At 53.7% G+C, this 19,951-nt stretch overlaps 2 protein-coding genes across 4 annotated transcripts in view; one reads left to right on the forward strand and one right to left on the reverse strand.

Annotated features, from left to right (window-relative positions):
- The first annotated feature begins 962 nt into the window (after positions 1-962).
- Positions 963-7,375, forward strand: FAM131B (family with sequence similarity 131 member B). Of its 2 annotated transcripts, XM_059933169.1 has the most exons (7): positions 963-1,103; positions 3,647-3,759; positions 4,063-4,098; positions 4,410-4,503; positions 4,821-5,018; positions 6,465-6,608; positions 6,827-7,375. In XM_059933169.1, exons 1-7 carry the CDS (start codon positions 1,076-1,078, stop codon positions 7,297-7,299), a joined length of 1,086 nt encoding a protein of 361 aa, XP_059789152.1. In that variant the 5' UTR covers positions 963-1,075; the 3' UTR covers positions 7,300-7,375. The 2 variants fall into 2 exon arrangements, with proteins under 2 accessions (XP_059789152.1, XP_059789153.1); XM_059933170.1 differs by lacking the exons at positions 963-1,103; positions 3,647-3,759; positions 4,410-4,503 and having other exon boundaries at positions 4,080-4,098.
- Positions 7,376-9,796: 2,421 nt separating this feature from the next.
- CLCN1 (chloride voltage-gated channel 1) overlaps positions 9,797-19,951 on the reverse strand; it is a 32,578-nt gene continuing 22,423 nt past the window's right edge. For both annotated transcript variants that reach the window (XM_059933173.1, XM_059933172.1), the window contains 7 exons: positions 17,429-17,673; positions 17,033-17,144; positions 16,575-16,654; positions 16,303-16,341; positions 12,589-12,693; positions 12,401-12,487; positions 9,797-11,846 (listed from right to left, as the gene is read on the reverse strand). In XM_059933173.1, coding sequence (XP_059789156.1) covers positions 11,475-11,846; positions 12,401-12,487; positions 12,589-12,693; positions 16,303-16,341; positions 16,575-16,654; positions 17,033-17,144; positions 17,429-17,673 — 1,040 coding nt within the window. In that variant the 3' untranslated portion in view covers positions 9,797-11,474. The remainder of the gene's footprint in view (positions 11,847-12,400; positions 12,488-12,588; positions 12,694-16,302; positions 16,342-16,574; positions 16,655-17,032; positions 17,145-17,428; positions 17,674-19,951) is intronic.

Here is a 19,951-nt window from a genome sequence, read left to right on the forward strand (position 1 = left end):
CTCTCTGTCTCTTACCCAAGAGGCCCTTGGTACCTACCCCATCCGACCCCACTAGCGAGAGGGCAATCCACCACGCTCTTGACCTCTTCTGACATCCTTGCGCTCGTTTGTCAGAGAAGACCGAGGCTCAGAAAAGTTACATTGGATATAAAACTGTCTTCTAGCCAGCCTCGGGTCCTGACATTTTTATTTTCCTCGAGATGGGATTGAATTATCTTCTATCCCCCTCCCCGATCAGAACTGGAGTAAGATTACCTGCACCATCCCCACACCCATGCCCGATTTTCCCACGAGCGCCGAGCACCGGGAAGTCTAAAACACGATCCACTTGCAAAGACTTCGCGATCTGTTTGGGTGGATAAAACAGAGCACAGGAAACGCAGAGCAACCGGAGCTGCATCCAATCACGCTCCCGTTTGTGTCCCAGATGCAGCCCCAGGAAGAAAACAAGTGTTTGCGGAATTTAGCGGCCAAGGCCCTCCATCCAGGCTTTATTCTCACTCCCGCCCCACTTTCTCACTAGACATCCCCAGCCCCGAGCCTCAAAATCAATCCCCCAGATCCGAAGGGTGGGCCCGGGGTTCTTTACCCGGCTCCTGAGACCCAAGGCGGGCATCCTTCGGGTCTCCAGCAGCCCCGGGGCGCGAGCCCAGCGGGGACCCGGCGAGCAGCCCCCGAGTGGGTCTGGGGAAGGGAGAGAGAGGCAAGCGGCGGCAAGGCCCCCAGACAGCCCGGCTCCCCGAGGGAGCGCGGCGGCGGGGTCGGGGGCAGGGCGGGGAGGCGCCGGCGCAGCCAATCCCCGGGCCGCCCCCTCCCCGCCGCCGCGAGCCGAGCCGGGGCGGGGGAGCCAGGCGGCGGCGGCGGCGGCGGCGGCGGCGGCGGCGGCGGCGGCGGCGGCGGCGGCGGCGGCGGCGACGGAGGCTGCCGTGGGGAGGGATGGAGAGGGGAGGGGGGAGCGGAGCCGAGCGGAGACAGCCGCGGCGCTGCAGAGCGGCTGGGGCGGCGGCGCGGCTCCCGATGCTCCCCCCGGCGCCCGCCCCGCGTCGGTGAGGGCCAGGCCTGGAGGCCCGGAGCCATGGGCTGCATCGGCTCCCGGACCGTGGGTGGGTACCGCGGCGGCGCGGGCGCGGGCGGAGGCAGGGCTCGGCGGGGTCTGGTCCTCCGGCCCCCACCCCCACCAATCCCCGCGCCCCTCCGGCTCCCTCTCTCCGCACCGCCCGGCCCCGCCGCGCTCCCTCACTTTCCCTCTGTGCCCCCGCGGTCCCTGCCTCCCTCTCTCCTCCCCGCTCTCCCCTCGCGCCTCCGGGCCTTGCATCCCTCTGGACTCTCCGTTCCCTCCGTCTCCCTCCGGCTTCCTTCCATTGCCCTTGCCCAGGCGCGGTCCCTCTCCATCATCTACCCGCCAACCTCCTCTCTCTCCTCCGTCGCTCTCCCCGACTCTCCCGTGCCCGCACCCTCCATCTCCAGGCCATCGGCCTCGACTCTGCCTTCCCCAGCGCCTCCTCGCCCCACCTCCATTTCTGGAGCAGCCCCCGTTCTAAGGACCCCCAGTCTCAGTCTCAGCCCCGAGTCCTTTTCGCACGCCCCCCGCCCCCGGCCCGCCTCCATCTGGCTTGGGTGTTTTGCCCCCATCTCTTTCCCTCTCCGTTGCCTTTTTCGCTCGTTTCTGCCTCCCCCATTTGCTTTGTTCACGTGCATTTTCCCTCCGGGGCGGGGGCGGGGTGAGCCTGGTGCCTCGGGGAGGGGAATGGGTTCCACGGCCGAAGGGAATGGGGCCGGGCTGGGTTGGGGTGGAGGGGAAGAGCCGGGGACGCCAGGGGGAGGCAGGGGGTTCGAGGGCCAGAGAGGGGTCGGGAGCCCGCTCCCAGGAGGGTGGGGCTGGCCGAGCGAGGGAACCCGGGGACCTGACTGCACCTGTCAGCGGGGGCTGGCGGGGCGGGGCCAGCTCTTTATTTACCTTTGACCGGGGGAAGGAAGAGAGGCGCCTCCGAATTCTTCTCCCCTCAGCATTTGCCTTGCTACCCAGTGCCTTCTCCTCCACCCCATGCACCCACTCAGCTCTCACAGCTCAGCAGATTGATTCAACCCTCTCCCCAACCCCCCAATTTTTCCTATTCCAACTCCCAATTTCTCCCGCCTACATGCCACCGTGACCTCAGGCTGAGAGAATAATTCGTATTATTATTACAAACAAACTCACTCTCCGGAAGCCTGATTTCTCTGAGACCCGATTTATTTCCATGGATACCCCCACTTCCTCCTCTGCTTTCCCCTCTTCTCTGGGTTCTTTCCCTCCCCCTCCCTGCCCCCCACGGCTCTGACTCAGCTCTCCCTCTTCTACAAAGGCCACCCCCCCCCACCCCTCTCTCCCACTCTGCCCTTGCCATCTCCCTTCCCCTCAGAGGTTGTCCTCTGCCTGCCCCATTCCTGCTCTGTCTGGCCAGATGTGCGTCTTTCCTCTTCCCTCCCAGCCACGGCCTCTGGTCTGACCCGTCTCACCATTCCCCTGTAGCCCCAAGGGAGAGTGTGCCCACTTTGGAGGGGCCCTACCTCTCTCAGACCTGTCAAGCACAATCCCTTCCTCTTGCAGCAGCTATGTTGTTGCATGCCAAATGCCTCCTGTTGCCCAAGACCCCATTCAATTCACCCCTCCTCAAGAGTGGACGCCTAATCCTAAATTCAGAATCAAAAAACTTTATGTGTAGAAAAGATCTATAAGGTCAGGTGGTTCACTTGGGTCTACCACCCAAGTGATTCTTCCCCAAGGCTTCCAGTTGGCATACCCACCCCTCACGACAGCAGTCTCCCTTTACAAGGAGCTGTGGCCTCGGCTGCAGAATTACCATCTTCCTAGGTCCTCCAGTTTGCCAGTCAGCCCTCAAACCCTGTCGACCCTCTCCCATTGTCTTTTGTCTTCTCTCTGACTCGAATTCCTATTCTTTTAGTTCCTATTTTAAAAAGTCCCCTGCGCTCCTCCTGCTGTCCCCCTTCTCTCCTCTTTAATCCATCACTTGTCTCCCAAGAGTCAGGTAAAATGATTCCATCTCACTCTTTGCTTTCTCTGCTCTCATTGCTTCTAGGTGTACACACCCAGCTCTTGCCTCTATCCCCACCAAATCTCCTTCCTGTCAGACAAATCCACCAACTCCTCTGGAGGGTCCACTAGGGAAGATGCAATCCTTCCACCTCACAAATAATGAAGCCAACACGTAGGGAAGCTTGCCCCTGGAGAAGTTCTGCCCTTATTTGCAGGAACATAATAAAGGAAAAGCTCAGCTCCCGTGCACTCCCGTACAGAAACCCTCAAAGATTCCTCAGGATCGAATGGAGACGTGTTTTCCTTCCAAAACCCAGCCACTGGCCCTTCCATTTAAACAACAACAAATAAGGCCACAGAACACTTTTTCCAAGTGTGCTGTTCTTGATTGAGCTCAGCATTATTATGTCTCCTAACAAAAATTTGGGGCGAGTGGGGATGTAAAAGAAAATAGGCAATCAGAAGAGGGAGTGGTAGCGGGAGGGTAGGGAGGGGTCTGGAGGGCCTGGCCCCCATTTGTGGCTTCAGCGTTCTGAAGGAAAAGAACGAGGAGGGGCCTCTGGGGTGGGCATAGGGAGGTGAAAGAAACTAAGCATGTGCCCGTCTCAGGAAATGAGGTGATTGCCGTGGAATGGAAGGGCCTCAAGGATGTGGACCAGATCAACATGGACATGAGCACCAGCTCGCTGCACGGGAGCAGTCTCCACCGGCCGTCCGCTGAGGTGAGGCCCTCGGCGCCCAGCCGCCCTCCCAAGGGACCTCGGGAACACCCCCGGAGCCACCATGCATAAGCCTAGTCCTTCAGCCGCCTTCCTCAATCCCAGGCCAGCCTCCCAAACACACCTCCAGACTGACACGCTCACAGAACATCTCTCCTCCTTTCCTCAAACACAAGCCAAATGCTCCTCGCTGAGATCCCAATTCCCTGTGTTAATCTCAGGAAAGCCCTCCCTACTTCACACACTTCTGGAAGCCCCTCTGAGGAAGTGCCCCGGGTACCCACTCCCTCTCCTCTTTCCTCACAGCAAACCCGGACTGACTTCTCCTGGGATGGCATCAATGTGAGTGCAGCCCCCCCAGACCTCTCCAGTCCCCCCTAACTCCTCTTCCTTGTCCTCTCCCATCTGCTGCCATAGAGCACAGCGCCCCCTTCCTCCAGCGGGCACTGGGAGCCCTCATCTTCTTTACCTACCCCCAGACTTTCAAGGGTGGTTGGGGGATAGGCCTCCTAGGGACTCCTGGGTATAATGGTAGCCTTACCACCCACCATAGCTCATATCCTTCCTCCTGGAAACCGTGGACTGTCCTCCACATATAAAGCACCCCATACCCTCTTATTCCTCTGCCCCTCCTCCCACATTCCCTGTCCCAGCTCTCCATGGAGGACACCACTTCCATTCTTCCGAAGCTTAAGCGAAACTCTAACGCCTATGGCATTGGGGCCCTGGCCAAGTCATCGTTCTCAGGTGAGACTCTGACCTGGGGATGCGTGCAGACAGGAGACTCCCTAGGGGCTCCTGGTCTCAGTCTCCCTGCCCCTTCAGACCTGAAGAAGACCCTCATCCCCAGACCCCGGACCTATTTGCCCTTTCTGTCAAGCCTCTCCCATCCTCCAGGCTGCCCCTCATAGACAGAGTCCTAGGGCATACCTGCCCCCTTCATGGGATGGAGTCCCATGGGACTAGGGTGGGGGTAATGGCGGGGACGGGGGTGGGGGAGGGGCAGATCTGGTGTGGGTATTGTGTGATGTTCTGGAGGACCTGGGGAATGTCTGGCCCCTCAGGGATTTCGCGAAGCATGAAGGACCATGTGACAAAGCCCACAGCCATGGGGCAGGGCCGGGTGGCTCACATGATTGAGTGGCAGGGCTGGGGGAAGGCACCAGCCATTCAGCCGCAACACAGCCACGAGGCCGTGCGCAGGGATACAGATGCCTACTCTGACCTCAGCGATGGCGAGAAGGAGGCACGTTTCCTAGCAGGTACTTGTTCCCCAGCCCCTCAAGAGACACATTTTCAGGATGGCCAGAGACCGACCCTTCAGCCTGATCCCCTATGGCAGGATTGGCTCTGTTCATGAGATACCATCAGACTTAATTTCCCAACTAGCTCTAATTTCAAGGACTCTGACTTGTTTATTCTAAGTACCCTCAAACTTATTTTTATTATCGTCTCAGAAGTTGAGGGGAATTAACATGGGATTGTAGGTCCACCTGACGCCTTCTCTCCTACGTGGTGGGACTATCCAAACCCTGTATTCCCTCAGTACAGGAGGAAAAAAAAAAAAAGGCAGGGGTCTTAGGCTTCAAAAGTCTGTGCTTCTACTCATGTTTTATGATGAAAATGAAAGAAAAGCCTTGGGGTTCTCTTCTAGCCTTTGCCCGTCAGCACATTGCAGTCATGAATTCAATTACAGGGCACATTACTTGTGACAACCACCAGAATATCAAGGGACCTGGGTGAGGAGAGGGTGTGTACAGAGGAGCTTTTATTCAGTATAGGTACGAGGCAGGCATACGGTGTACCTACAACCCTGCCCGAGCCCTAGTGGCAGATCTCAATAAGATACCTAGGAAAAATGATAGATCTGGAATAGACAAGAGGGTTCTTTGGTTGGTGGTATGGGTGGTGGAAGAAATATCAGTGGGGAGGGGAGACAAACATGTAGTGGGTAGTGTAGGGCAGCTAGCAATGTAAGCTTCAACTTACTCACGGCTTTGACCAACATGGGAACCCCAAGTCTACCCATCTTCATTATTGTATCCTTCCTCCCTTGTCCTTCCCAGACCTTGAACTTGATACCACTGTGGACCTACAATCCCTCCCATTTAGACGCCTCTGGCCTTGACTACCTAGCACTAGCTACCATTCCTAAAAAAATTCCAAAGATAAACTTCTGGAAATCCCCAATTTCAATCCCTTAGGATATCTCACCAGAAGACCCCCCCAACTCTTTCCCCTAGGAATCCTAAATCTGACCTTCTGGGAAGTCCCCCACGATTTTGCCTTGTTTCGGGGCATATACCAAGGCTGTGCTGTCCAATACAGTAGCCACTGGCCACATGTGGCTATTGAGAACTTGAAATGTGGCTAGTCCGAATGGAGATGTGCTGTAAGTGTAAAATATCGACTGGATTTCAAAGATTTCGTATGAATAAAAGAATGTAAAATATCTCAATAGTTTTATATGGATTATACATTGAAATGATAATGTTTTATATAGATTAGGTTAAATAAGATGTATTATTAAAATTAATTTCACCTATTTCTTTTTAATTTTTTTTAATATGGCTACTAGAAAATTTAAAATTGCATAAGTAGCTTGCGTTATATTTCTATTGAACAGCGCTGCACTGATGTCCCCCGCCCCATGCATGTGTCTAAGGCTTCCCCGAGGTATCTCGTGCTAACTACGTTTTTTCTCTCAGGCGTCATGGAACAGTTTGCTATCTCCGAGGCCACTCTCATGGCCTGGTCCTCCATGGATGGTGAGGACATGAGTGTCAACTCCACCCAGGAGCCATTGGGCTGCAATTACAGTGACAACTACCAGGAGTTGATGGAGAGTCAGGGTGAGGGATGGTTCCAGAATCTGACCCCAGAGGCCCAAGAGGCCTCCTCAACTATCTAGGCTACCTCCACGCATCTCTGTTCTACGACTTTCTGTTCATATAGGCTTTCCTACTCCCCCTCTCACCCCCCGCCCCACATCTCACCCTCAATTCTCTGTGCTGTTGTTACTGCCTTTGATATTCTGTGACCCCACCAACCGCCATGATTCTCTTTACAGATGCCCTTGCTCAAGCCCCAATGGATGGATGGCCTCACTCCTACGTGTCCCAGGGCATGTACTGTCTGGGGTCATCGGATGCCTGGGAAGCAAGCGACCAGTCCCTCATTGCCTCTCCGGCCACAGGATCCTATCTCGGCCCTGCATTTGATGACTCACAGCCTAGCTTGCACGAAATGGGACCTTCCCAACCTGCTTCCGGATACTCTGCTCAGGAGCCTCCAGCTTTGCTGGGGGGAGACACCGACTGGGCTCCAGGGGTGGGCGGGGTGGACCTGGCAAGGGGCCCTGCCGAGGAGGAGAAGAGGCCGTTGGCGCCTGAGGAGGAAGAGGATGCGGGATGCCGGGACCTGGAGTCGCTTTCCCCACGAGAAGACCCCGAGTTGCCCACCGCTCTCAGCCGGAAGGTGTCTGACGTCACATCCTCAGGCGTGCAGTCCTTTGATGAGGAGGAGGGAGAGGCCAACAACTAGCTTCCTCCCACTGAATGCCCCACCTTCCACTCCCACCTGAGGGGCAGGGCTGCACCCACACCCTCCCTTCCCCCAGCAGTACGGCTGAAACCTGGGCAGAAGACTGTCACGAGCCCAGGAGTCCTTGCCAGCAAAACAGAGGGCCGGGGTGGGATTTTATCCAGGCTTACACTGTAGAGACCACAGGTCCAGGAACTGAGGCCCAGGCAACTAGACGGCCATGAACTTCGCTTGGCTGCGGGCTTCTGGGTCTGTGGTGGTGGAGCTCCAGTGTGTATCCTGAGCACAGGAGCGCAGAGCGGCCCGTGGCCGGCCCCCTGGATCTCAGTTCTTTGCTCCCTGATCTCGTCTTTCAGGAGCCTTGACTGCAGCTGCCTGAAGGCCTCCTTTCTCCACGTCACTCTTGCTTTTCCCGACTGTTTTCTCTGGCTGTGGCCCAAGCTCATCCCTCCTATGAGGAACAGACCTCAGGGGCTGTTGGACATGGTTCGATGGGCACAGGGGAAGCAACGTACAGACCACGTCTCCTCAGAGTGCGGGGGCTCTGCCCTCAGAGGTAACTTGGCTTCTGAGATCCGGAGTCACGGAGGAGGTGGACGTGGCCGCTGGGATGCACAGGGGCACAAGGCCTGTCCAGAGACCAGGCAGTCACTGGTGAGACCGAGGACAAACATGGCCACTTGTTCTGGGATCTTGACTATCCTGTGGCTGAAAGGAGGACCCTAAGGACCTGGGAAAGGACCCCGCCAGGGCTGGCTACTCCAGCTCTTGCTTCCCTTTTCTGCCTTCTTCCATCTCCTGCTCTGGGAGCCCCGGGGCCCCGAGGGGGTGGGGGTGACACAGAATGCAGGTGTCCTGGCTAGACGGGGAAGCATGAGGCTGTCTCCCTCCATCCACCCCTAATTCTCTGGAGCTGTTTACACTTTTCTCTCTGCCTTTTCTACATTTTTATAACTTCTTGGGGACTCAGGGTTGAGTAGGGTGGAGGGAGGGGTCCGGTGCTGTCAGGCCCCCAGCCGGGGTAGGGTGTTTGCCGAGGAGCAGCGTGGGTTCTGGGCTCCCTTTGCCCCTCTTCACCTCCTCCCGGGGCTCCCAGGAGGGCCTCACAGGTGTCCCCCCTCCTCCCCAGGCCTCCTGAGGAGGAAGAGAGGAGGATCTGGGTATTCTTCCTTCCAGGATGTTTTACAATGAGGCATAAGCCCCTGAAACTGCTTGCCCTCCACACCCACTTTCCCTTCTGGTGGGGACTTCTGCGCAGCACCTGGAGCCCCAGCACTTCTGTAAGACATCCTGAGGGCAGAGGACAGGGTCGAAGGGTAGAGTGAAGAGACGGCAGCACACTGCCCCTCCCCTGCTGCAGCGGTGTCCCAGAATGAGGAGGTTGAGAGTTGGGGTGCTTCTGTCCATCTGTGACCCTGCCTCCATCAAGCCCACAGTGTCACACACTCGTGCCCCTGAAATGCAGCCGAGGCCCGGTCCCACATCTTCTGGGGAGGGGGAGGATGGCTACCTGAAGTCGGTTCTTGGAGGAAACAGGAGTAGGCACGGCGAGCACAGGCAGCTGAGGTCACCTCATCTAAAACTGTTAAGGGTTGTGCGTGCTCACGTGGCCTCGCTGCTGGCCTCGCCCTGCACTCCTGCCCTGCCGCAGGTCCTTGGGGTTTTGCATGTCACAGTTCCCTCCTCTCACGGGGTCCCCGTTTCCTTACCTTGTGCAACCTGCCCTCTCTAGGGCATCATCCTTTTTTCTTACTCTCACCCCCTTCGTGTCCCATATTCCGCCCCCGGACCACAGCGGACATCCAGTCCAGGGAGCGGGTTCATGCATCACGGTTCCCTTTTCGCTCAGGGCTCTGTGGAGTTAGGAAAGGTCATCTAAAGCAGCGTTCTTTCCTCCCTCCTTCCCTGAGGAAGCCAGACGGTCCCTGCTGGTCCCTGCCAAAAGATGACTAAAACTCTGAAGGGTTCTAGCAGAGTTCGGACGTGAGCGTGAGCGGGGCCCAGCATCCCCGGGTGCTGGCATCGCTGCTGACCAGAGGTCAGGCGGGGGGAGGCGTCTCCACTCTGAAGAGGGAGAAAACCTGAGGAGCTGGCCTGAGACCCTCTCAGGACTCTTCTGGAGGGAGGAACTGTCTCTCTGGTGCTGGGGGGGGCAGGGTGCATGGGGTTTGCTTATAGCCTATTTTAGGGGGAGGGGAGGGGCATGTGCAGGAAGAGGCTGTTGGGGGATGGGGGAGGGTTGCTTTTCCGTTGGGGTTAAAGGCTGTGCCGCACGTTTTACAGCAGTCCCAGAACGGGGCTGTTTTCATATCATGGTGAATGAAACTGCTCTTGCTAAATGATTTTCTTCTGGTGGTGGGGGGGGGGGGTGCCCTTTCATTTTGAGTTCACTTTATTAAAGGAAAATCCAAATCTTCCATCCCTCCCCTCCCGCCACCCCCGACCCCGCCCCACCCTCACCCACACCTTCCTTCTTATCCTTGTGTCAAGGAGGGAATCTTGGTGAATGAGTTTATTACCTCTTCTCACCCCCACCTGTACATCCCATACTCCGTCTTCCAGGTCTAGGGAATATCCATTTTCATGGCCAGTCTTAGCATGTTTTCTTAATGTGACATTTCCACCCCAGGCCCAAGAGAGATTCTATGACATATATTACAGAGAGAATTATATATAAATATATATATAAATATTATAGATTATATACACATGGGCATGGGCTCGAAGGCCCACTGCCAGTCCCCCTCCCCGGGCTACAGCCTCTCTCTCTCTCTCGGCCTGGGAAGGCGGAAGGGATGTATTGTTGGAGAGGGCTCCAGGCTGTGTTCAATGGCACTAAACAGAATGTGGTGGCACCTTCGGCTATGAGTGTCTTATTTGGGGGATGATGGAGGCTGGGCACAGGGTGGGGAAGGAGGAGAATGCTGGGGAGGGGGCACAACTGCAGAACTAAACGGGGCATAAAAGAAGGGATGGACAAAAGCCTTGGGGGTGGGAGCAAGGGTCTCTGGCTGCTCAGAGCACCTGGGACCGCTTACAGAAAAGGCAGGGTGATGGCAGGCTCCCTGTCGCTGGTTTGGGGAGAATAAGGATCTGACTTCCCAAGTGTGGGAAGCATCAAAAAGGTCTGCCATCTTGACGCTGAACCCCTAGAAGAGAAACACAAAGAACCAGTCCCTAAGAAGGTATAGTCTCTGGGTGAACCAGTGGCCCAGCTGCCCTGAGCTTCCCCTCTTGGAAGGAGAAGCCCCAGCTAGAGCACCTCAAGGGCAGAGCTGACCCTTGCTCGGGACAGATCAAGGACTACAGTGGAGAGGGAGTGACCTGGAAACTGGAGGGTGAGGAAGCTGTGATGTGAGATGGGAGGAATTTCTGCCAGAGGGAGTTAAATAAATCCATTGGGGCCGCAGGACTGTTTGGTACCGTCCCTTCCACACAGAGCCTTCCTTCGACCTTTCCTCTTCCAGGCTGTTCCCCCACAGGCTCTTTATCCATGCCTCACTGCTTAAATGGAGGACAAAGCAGGGGGAAATGGGACTGGCCTTTTCCCGCCCTAGTAATGGCTCTGCCCGGGGACACATAGTGGGAGCCAGGATGGAGTCTAGAGGCAAATTTCAGGGAATGGCTGTGGGCAAGTGGAGGACGGGGTGGGGGGCTCTGAGAGAAGGGGCTGTGGACAGTTTGCGGGTATATCCTGGGGCCATCAGTCCATGAGGCCATGAGGTGATCCCACCTCCTCCTCCAGCATGGCACTGACAGGACCACAGTCACCCTGGGCCTCCCTTAACCCACCCCCTGGGGAAACTGATGGGGGATGGGCAGGCCAGGAAGGCACTGGGGAGCTGTGGGGGGATGAGGGGGGCCAGGGAGAGGCAGGTACTCCCCACTCACACACAGGCCAACTCAAGAAGCCCATGGACTATCAGGGGCCCTTCGCAGGGGTTAGAACCACCGCCTGTCTGGGGATGGGGGGACATGCCCAAATGATTGACCAAGGCTACTCCTGCCCAAATTCTGGCTCCTCCTCCAACACGATCAGGATGACATTTTAAAATTCCTAGGAGAGGCCGGATATTGGTGCGATCTCTCCAGCTTCAGGAAATACCCTCTTCCACACAGGTCCACCCTCTAGCCTGGATCTCCGGACAGTCTTTATGAGGCGGTCTGGGAGGTGGTCAAAGGACCAGTTCATCCTCATCCTCGTCATCGGTGGATCGCAGACTGGGGCCCTGCAAGATGTCGGCCAGCTCCTCCTCCGGCCCCGGACCCTCCACCAGCTCCAGCTCCTCCAGCTCGCTCTCTGCCTTGGCCGGAGCCCAGGAGAGAGGGGGCTCAGGGGAGGCGGGTGGCACAGGGGTCTCTGGGGAGGCAGCAGCCACATCCCCTGCCCCAGTGTCCCCACTTCCATCCTGAGGCAGGCTCCAGGCCTCTGCAGGAGGGAGTGGGCCCCCAGGAGTCTTTCGAGTCGAAGTTGTACTCCGGAAGCTGGCAAGGGGAGGGCGGAGCTGCACCCCAGACTTGGTGTGCCCCTCAATGGCCTTCTGCAGCTGGAGAGCAGAGGGAAGGGGAGAGAGGGTACAACATTGGGAGGAAGAGAAGATAGGAGCAGTGAGAGAAACAGACACGAGAGAGGCGCAGACGATAAAAGGAAAAAAAATGGGAAAGCTATCGAGTGGCAAGCCAGATGCACGGCGAGGATGGATCAAAGGGAGAAGACAGAAAAAGGAAAAAAGGGGCATGATGGACGAAAAGCCCCACCTACAGAGCAGCGAATCTCAAGACCCCTGACCCAGGACCTCCTTCGGCCCTTTCCTAGCAACCCGCAGGCCTTCTTCAGCCACTTCCCATCTCCTCCCTCCTTCCATGCACCACCACAGCGCACCCCTATGAAACCATGACTCGGGCCCTGAACCCCCATCCCAAGCCCATGCCGTCCTTAGAAGGGCACAGGGCTGCCCTCCCAGCCCCCTCCAGTCTCTGCATGAAAAATAGGAGGGAAATCTGGAGGAACCTTCCGGATGTTAAGGCCACCCCTCCCCCCCTCCCCCTGTACCCTGTGCCCCCCTCTTCCTCGCTGCTCAAATGGGACAATTGCTCTTACCTCCTCCAAGGCCAGCACCCCCGTGAGCTTCCCCATGCTGGTCACGTACGCAAGGTGGAGGCCCAGCAGGGAGAAGAGCGTGTGAGTCTGCGAGGAAAGAGCAGCAGGTGAGCACGCGGAGGCCCCGCCCCTCCCGGCCCTCCCAGCAGCCCCGCTCGGTGGGCGGTGGGCATCGGGCAGGGACTTGCCTTGTGCAGCGACGTCTGCTCCACCAGCTGGAAGGGGGACTGATCGATACAGCAAGAGTCAAAACAGACAGGCTGGCTCAGCTGCTCTCGCTCCCAGGCCTCGATCTGCCAGAGAGGAGGGCCGTCACCCAATATCAGAGCCCCCTCAAACCTCCGATCTTGACCCCAAACAGCCCCCCTGGCCCTGGCCCAGAAGCCTGAAATACACAGTGAACCGTCACAGCTGCTCCAGACCACTAACCCGCTTCCCTTTTCCCCAGGGGACCGCACCACCCTCCTCCCTCCTCCAGCCCCAAATCCACCTTCACCCTCAGGTGCTCAGAACACGCTCCTTCTTCCTGGTGCCCCAAACGCTTATTTCCAACCCATCTCTCCAGGCTTATTTTCCACTACTCCTGTTAACACCCACAGCTCCAGTCAAGCCAGATGTGCTTCCGCTTCTGCGACTGCGGTTCTGGGTTTCCCCAAGAACCCCACCCTGCGCCCATACCCTATTCCTGCACTCCTGGTCAGACGAGCTCTGCCAGGCCCTCCTTTTCAGAAACGGCGTGGATCGCGATCCATCTTAGGCTGGCGTTTGTCTTAATTCTGCCCCCTGGGCGGAACTCCTACAGAGTGCTGTGCGGCATCCGTTGCTGTGTGTCATGGAGAAGCCAGCAGACTGACCTTTTACACAGCAGATCATGGCAAAGGTTTGTTGGATTTGAAGAGCTGTACTGGGTCACCTGGCACTTTGTTGACTCAGACAAGCCGTTTTTGTGTGTGTGTTTGTTTGGTTTGGTTTACATTGTTTTGTCTATGACTGAAGCATTAAGGCAAAGGTTCAACTTTCCTCCGGATTTTAGATTTGCACACCAAAAATCCCCAAGATGCTAAATAATCCAGTATCGCTCTGGTTCTCATAAATGATTTTTAAATTTTCTGTAATCTCTTTTCAGGCAGTCCCTTCTGAATGAGGTACTACTTTGTTTTCCTGTTTGTCCAAATCTATATGTTTCAAGCTTCAGAGGACATCACCGAAGGCCATCCCCTAGTTCTCGTGTCCCGTGTTTGGTCCACAGTGCTGTGCTTTCCATCTGTCCCGTCCTGCTCTTTCTGGACTGCAATCACACCTCCTCTAAACTCTCACCTTCCCTGACTAAAGGTTCACACAAAATTCTCACAGGATGGATGACCACTTAGCAGGTATGTTGCAGAAAGGATTTACTTATAGGACGGGGGGCAGACCCTTGCCAACCCTGGTTTGGTTGGTCCTGTCCTCCTGGAGCATTCTATGATCATTTCTGGCCTCCCTGGTTCCATTTTTGCCTGCCCTTAGGGAACAACTATAACAGAACCATTTCCAGTGCACATGCACCAAGCACTTCCTCAGTGCCAAGCATTATTCTAATTGCTTCACTCACTGAATCCTCTGCAACAACCCTATCATTATCTCCATTCTACAGATGAGAAAACAGAGGCATGGAGTGCTTAAGCGTTTGCCCAAGATTACACAGAGGTGGGCTTCTGACCTTGACTGCTGGTCATGTTCCTGGGACCCCTAGCTTTTTTCTGCTCTTTGTCTGATGTGTTCCATGAGTTGAAAAATCTCAGCATCAATTACAAACCAGGGCTCTAACTGTGTGTATCCCTAACAGAGCAGCAGAATTAAACAAGTCATAGGACTTCCCTGGGGGCTCAGTTGTTAAGAATCCGCCTGCCAATGCAGGGGACACGGGTTCGATCCCTAGTCTGGGAAGATCCCACATGCCGCGGAGCAACTAAGCCCGTGTGCCACAGCTACGGAGCCTGCGTGCCGCAACTACTGAAGCCCGGGCGCCTAGAGCCTGTGCTCCGCAACAAGAGAAGCCACCTCAATGAGAAGCCCATGCACCACAACAAAGAGTAGCCCCCGCTCGCTGCAACTGGAGAAAGCCCGCGTGCAGCAACAAAGACCCAATGCAACCAAAAATAAATTAAAAAAAAAAAAGAAGTCACAGCGGGGACTTCTGGCAACCTAGAACTGAATTCTTTGACTATTCCCAGAGGTATCATCTTGATATTGTCAAGGGTGTCATCTTGAGCTAGCCTGAAAACCGTGTTCAAAATATCCTGATGTTTGACTCCTATTGAATCTTATCCTTTCAAAAAGTCTTGGTGGTTCCCATGGGAGTTGAGAGCTGCTTAAAATCTTCCTTGAGAAAGATATCAGCTAAAAATGTGTGATCTATCTTCTTTTGATCCCTAGTTGCATTTTATTTCCAGCGGTCGTTAAATAACCTCACTGATCAACTAGTTGGCTTTCTTTGGTGTATTAAAAAAAAAAGTATTATTGGTGTGAGCACCCTAGTAAGGCACTCCTTAATTGTAGTTATGACCTATCTGATTCCTGCTTGTGGGCAGAAGGAATAGTTTGATTTTTTTCTTCTGTGATCATCCATTTGATTTTTCAGGTCATTTATCAGAAATGTGTGTGCCTTGAGGGGTGTCAAGGGGAGAAGGTGAAGACTGCCTTTCTCTCGTCACTCACCACCCCCTCTTCCAACCCTGAGTACTTTTAATTTTTAGCACATATATATTCTGGACATCCAGTGGATGTTTATTTAAAAGATAATACACATTACGGTATTTTGTCAGCTACATACTTTTTTTTTTTTTTAATTTATTTTTGGCTGTGTTGGATCTTCGTTTCTGTGCGAGGGCTTTCTCTAGTTGCGGCAAGCGGGGGCCACTCTTCATCACGGTGCGCGGGCCTCTCACTGTCGCGGCCTCTCTTGTTGCGGAGCACAAGCTCCAGACGCGCAGGCTCAGTAGTTGTGGCTCATGGGCCTAGTTGCTCCACGGCATGTAGGATCTTCCCAGACCAGGGCTCGAACCCGTGTCCCCTGCATTGGCAGGCAGACTCTCAACCACTGCGCCACCGGGGAAGCCCAGCTACATACATTTAAAGCTCTACTTTTCAGCCTTCGAAGCAAGTTGCATTCTCTTTTACTAAATGGAACGGTTGCTAATGGACGTTGTGGGCGTCTCTCCACACGCCAGGGTAGTTCTGATCGGCACAGCTCAGCCACCTACTCCCGGTCACTGTGCCACGTTCTGTTCACTCGGCACAACCAAACCCACTCAGTGCTTGATTTTCTCTCTCATGGATTCTATAGGGGGATAGCGATTTGTCCCAATGAGGCACCACTGTCAAAATTTGCCCTCAGTTTGTGGTTCTTCCCAGTCTCGCTTCCTGGAATCTTCTCATTGTCCACTGTCTCAGGAGCCTGATCAATCCAGCATAGTAACCTCACCAGACACTGAATTCCCCATCTTAGTTTCGACGCTGTTCTTCCACATTGGTTTGTGTAAGTGCTGGCTGCCCGCTGCCATTTTCCTGCAGGTAAATCTCATCCATCCCGCATAGCCTCTGCCCGGTCTAGAACTTCCCTAATGTCTAAAAGCTCTAAGGGTCATCCTAGCACCATGGGCCCATGTACACACAGAGGCTCAAAACTTCCCTCTCCTGAAATGACGCTGGTCCCCATGAGGACACCGCCATGTTCCCCTACCTCCGAGCAACGTGCTCAGTACTGTCTCCATAGTCACACCTCATTTCCAACCTCTCAAAGTGCTTTCCTGCCTAGACTCACACGTTACTCTTACAACAACACAATGAAGAAGGTCCAAAAAAGTGGCAATATCTTCATCTGACAAAACAATCCACCCCAGGTTCCCGTTTCCTTTACTTACCTCTTCAGGTGACATGTTATCCACTAACTCCTCTGAATCCTAGAGAAGAAAGACATAGGTCCAAGTTCCTTCCCTTTTCTTCCAAGTGGAACCATAGCCACCTCTCCCTGGCCAAGCCACAGATGCCTCTTTCCAACCCATCATCCCTTCCATATGATGAAGCTTCTTCTTGGTGGGACCTCTTCTCTCCTGATTCAAGGATCATGGGTTTCTTGCTCCTCACAGACAAGCTCCCTGTCCCATGTCCCCGCCCCCAACACATCTCCTCTCACCTGGGTCACTTTCTTCTCTGTGGGGCGAGCTCTGCCCGGCAAGCAGCGCAGCAGGGACTGGAAGATGGAGGGTCTTCGGCCTGAGAGGAGGGGTGAGTGAATGGAGGTGGAAAGAGAGCAATATCCATCCCGGGAGGAAATGGTCAGGGGCTTCAGGTGGTCCTGACACTCTGCCACAAAAGGTCCGTACTTCTAGGTGGTTCACCGCCATAGGAACTCTCCCCTTCCATCCTCCTAATCCAGTCCTTGCCCCCATGCCTTGGGATGGTGACATGGAGACTCGAAGAATAGAAGCCCCCTCCCACCATCCTCAGGCCCCACCCCTCCTCATAGTAGGAGCCCTTAGGTTGAGGAGTGCCCAGAGACAACCAGAAGGTATGAGGCAAGGGTGAGGTGCATGATGGGAGAATCTTTACCTGCAGTCTCAGGGATGAGGTGCATGATGGGAAACTCTTTACCTTCAAGCTCCGGTGCTTCCAACTGCTGTTTGTGGCCGGGCAGGGGCCCATTGGGCTCTTCGGGGGTCAGTGAAGCAGTAGGAAAGGGGTGAGGAGGAGGAAGAGGAGGCAGCTGTAAAGAATAGTAAAAATTCTCAGTCCTAGAGAAGAGGCTACCTTTTCCTGCCTTTACCAGCTGGTGTCCTGGGAAATCTATCTAACTCTATTCAGTTCAGAAGTCCTTACAGCACTTTGAATTCTCTCGGTACCATCATTTGCAACCTTATCTCCTTCAGTCCCTGGACCCAGGGGCACTTGTCTCTTTGACTTTGTCAGTGATCAGCATCTTCCCTCTCTCTTCCTATTTTCCCTTTGCCCCATCTATCCTGTTCACCTGGCCCTTCCCAGCCCACTCACCTCGGGCTTCCCATGGAGGTCCTCATCTTCATCCTCATCCACAAAGGCAAAAGACTCGGGTCGACCCTGGGGCCAGACGCCACGGCGCCCCTCCCCAGCCTGCCGCACCTTCCCGTCGAAGGGCAGCTCTGACAACTTCCTTGCCATGTCCTGGGCTAACTGCAGCCTCCGCTCAGGACACAGGTGATGCTGCAGAAGGGACTGCAGTTCTGACCGCTCCACGGAGCCCAGCAGGATCATCGAATCTGGGGGAGATCCAAGCTCAGCCTGAGGGCCCGCTCAATTACCGCCTCGCCCTGCTTGGCAGGATGGAGTCAGGGACAGAAGCCCAGCACCCAATCTTTTTTCAGCTCTTACCCTCTCTTCCTAAAAACTCATTTCACAAGTCTTCCAGGATTGATCTCACTCAATCCCTATTATTTCACCCATTTAGCGCTTAGAGCCCCAATTGGTAGTACACTAATTGGTGCTAATTTGTACTTATTTTGATGCAGCCCTTACACAGATTGTTTGTAAATAGGTGAACTTGGTATTAAAATAGGCTAATCAACACTGTCTCCAAAAGAAGACACATTAAAAGCCATTCATACTGAGATGAACGAATATACTTTGAAAGAAGTCTACAAGGATAGCTGATGCTTAATCACTTAAAGACTCTGGGTCCTTGTAGGTATAAACAGAATGCCTACTTTTCCTGGGAAGGTCTTTTATATATTTATCAGAATTCTGCTACTATAATTAACATTTTCATTAAGTTTTGAGGCCATAAGATTGCAGCAGTGTTACTGAGACAAATCTTACCATGAGGTCTCAGTCATTATTATGAAAACCCTGCAGCCCATCGGCTGTACCCCTATTCCAGTGAGAGGCCACTGGTTTAGAGGCCACTGAAAGGGATTTGGGATTTGGGAAAATATTAAAACTAAGCTAATTTGAGTAGTTTGGATACTCTAATTATCTGAAATTAGAGCTAATAATTTAAATGGCTCCAAATCTCCCTAAATGATTCTATTACACTAATACAAACATTAGACACGTATTTATTTAATATCCAGTAAATACCTATAGGGAGGCAGTCTGAGTGGGACAGGTGTTATAGTCTCTGCCCTCAAGGGATACACAATCTACTGAGGAAAATAAGACATAGACATAGAAACCACAATAAGAAATAATACAAAGCAAGATTAAGTGCCAACGGTGGGCAGAAAGGATGGTGAAGGAGGTGAAATCACTGCTCATTAAACACGTTCACTCCTTCACATGGAACAGTTTCATCTGCTCCTCAAATTGGGCATTAAAGAACAGCTATCACTTAGCTAAGTAGCAATGAGAACCACATAAGGGGCTGTAAGATTTATAGCCAAGCCTCATTATTCTCGGATTCCCTATTTGTGAATTCACCTACGGGCTTAAATATCTTTGTAACCCAAAATCAATATTTGCAGTACTTTTCCCATCATTCATAGACATGTGCAGAGCAGCAAAAAATTTGAGTTATCCCACGCACACGTTCCAAGCTGAGTCTGAACAAAGTGATGCTCTGCCTTTTTTTTTTTTTCCAGCTTTCATGTTGTAAACAAATGTTCTTTCGTGGTCCATTGAATGCCATGATTTTTGCATTTTTTGTGTTTTGTGTTGGTGATTTTGCTGTTTTTTAAGGGTTTTTTTAAAAAAATTTATTTATTTTATTTATTTATTTTTGGCTGCATTGGGTCTTCGTTGCGGTGCACAGGCTTCTCATTGTGGTGGCTTCTCTAGTTGCGGAGCACGGGCTCTAGAGTGCAGGCTCAGTACTTGTGGCACATGGGCTCAGTAGTTGTGGCTCATGGGCTCTAGAGCACAGGCTCAGTAGTTGTGGCGCACGGGCTTAGTTGCTCAGTGGCATGTGGGGTCTTCCCGGACCAGGGCTCGAACCCGTGTCCCCTGCATTGGCAGGCGGAGTCTTAACGACTGCACCACCAGGGAAGCCCAATTTTGCTGTTTAAAATTGCCCCTAAGCAAGAAGGCTGTGCTGTGCCTTATGGAGAAAAGAAGTGTGCTAGATAAAAGCTTTGTTCAGCCATGAGCTAAGCTTCTGTTGGTCGTGGTGAGTTCAATGTTGATGAATTAACAATAGATATTAAATAAGGTGTCTTTAAGGAGAAACACACCTAAGACAAGTGTATGCTTTGATTACCTGAAGAAAGTGTTGTGACCAGAGGCTTGCAGGAACCTCACCCTGAATCTCCTCTAGGAGCAATGGTTCAGTATAGTGTCCCTAATTCAGTGTTCTTGGAAACTTTATAGAACATAACTACAAGGACTAATGAGAATCAATTGTATTTCTTTCATTGGTTTTTTTAACTGTCTTCTTGTGCTTGTGTTATGGCTGTGTTTTTCCTTCCTTGAAGATGACCATGTTCCCTAAGGCTGGGCGTCCTGCAGCAGCCTGGGTGGCCCCTTAGACAAGCCCACACCACAGTGCCGCCTCCACTTCTGTGGAGCCCGTGTTCAGGTCACTAGCTCAGGAATCTGCTTCCTTCC

This window comes from Balaenoptera ricei, chromosome 9 (genome assembly GCF_028023285.1).
Source record: "Balaenoptera ricei isolate mBalRic1 chromosome 9, mBalRic1.hap2, whole genome shotgun sequence".
In the NCBI taxonomy this organism is placed as follows: domain Eukaryota; kingdom Metazoa; phylum Chordata; class Mammalia; order Artiodactyla; family Balaenopteridae; genus Balaenoptera; species Balaenoptera ricei.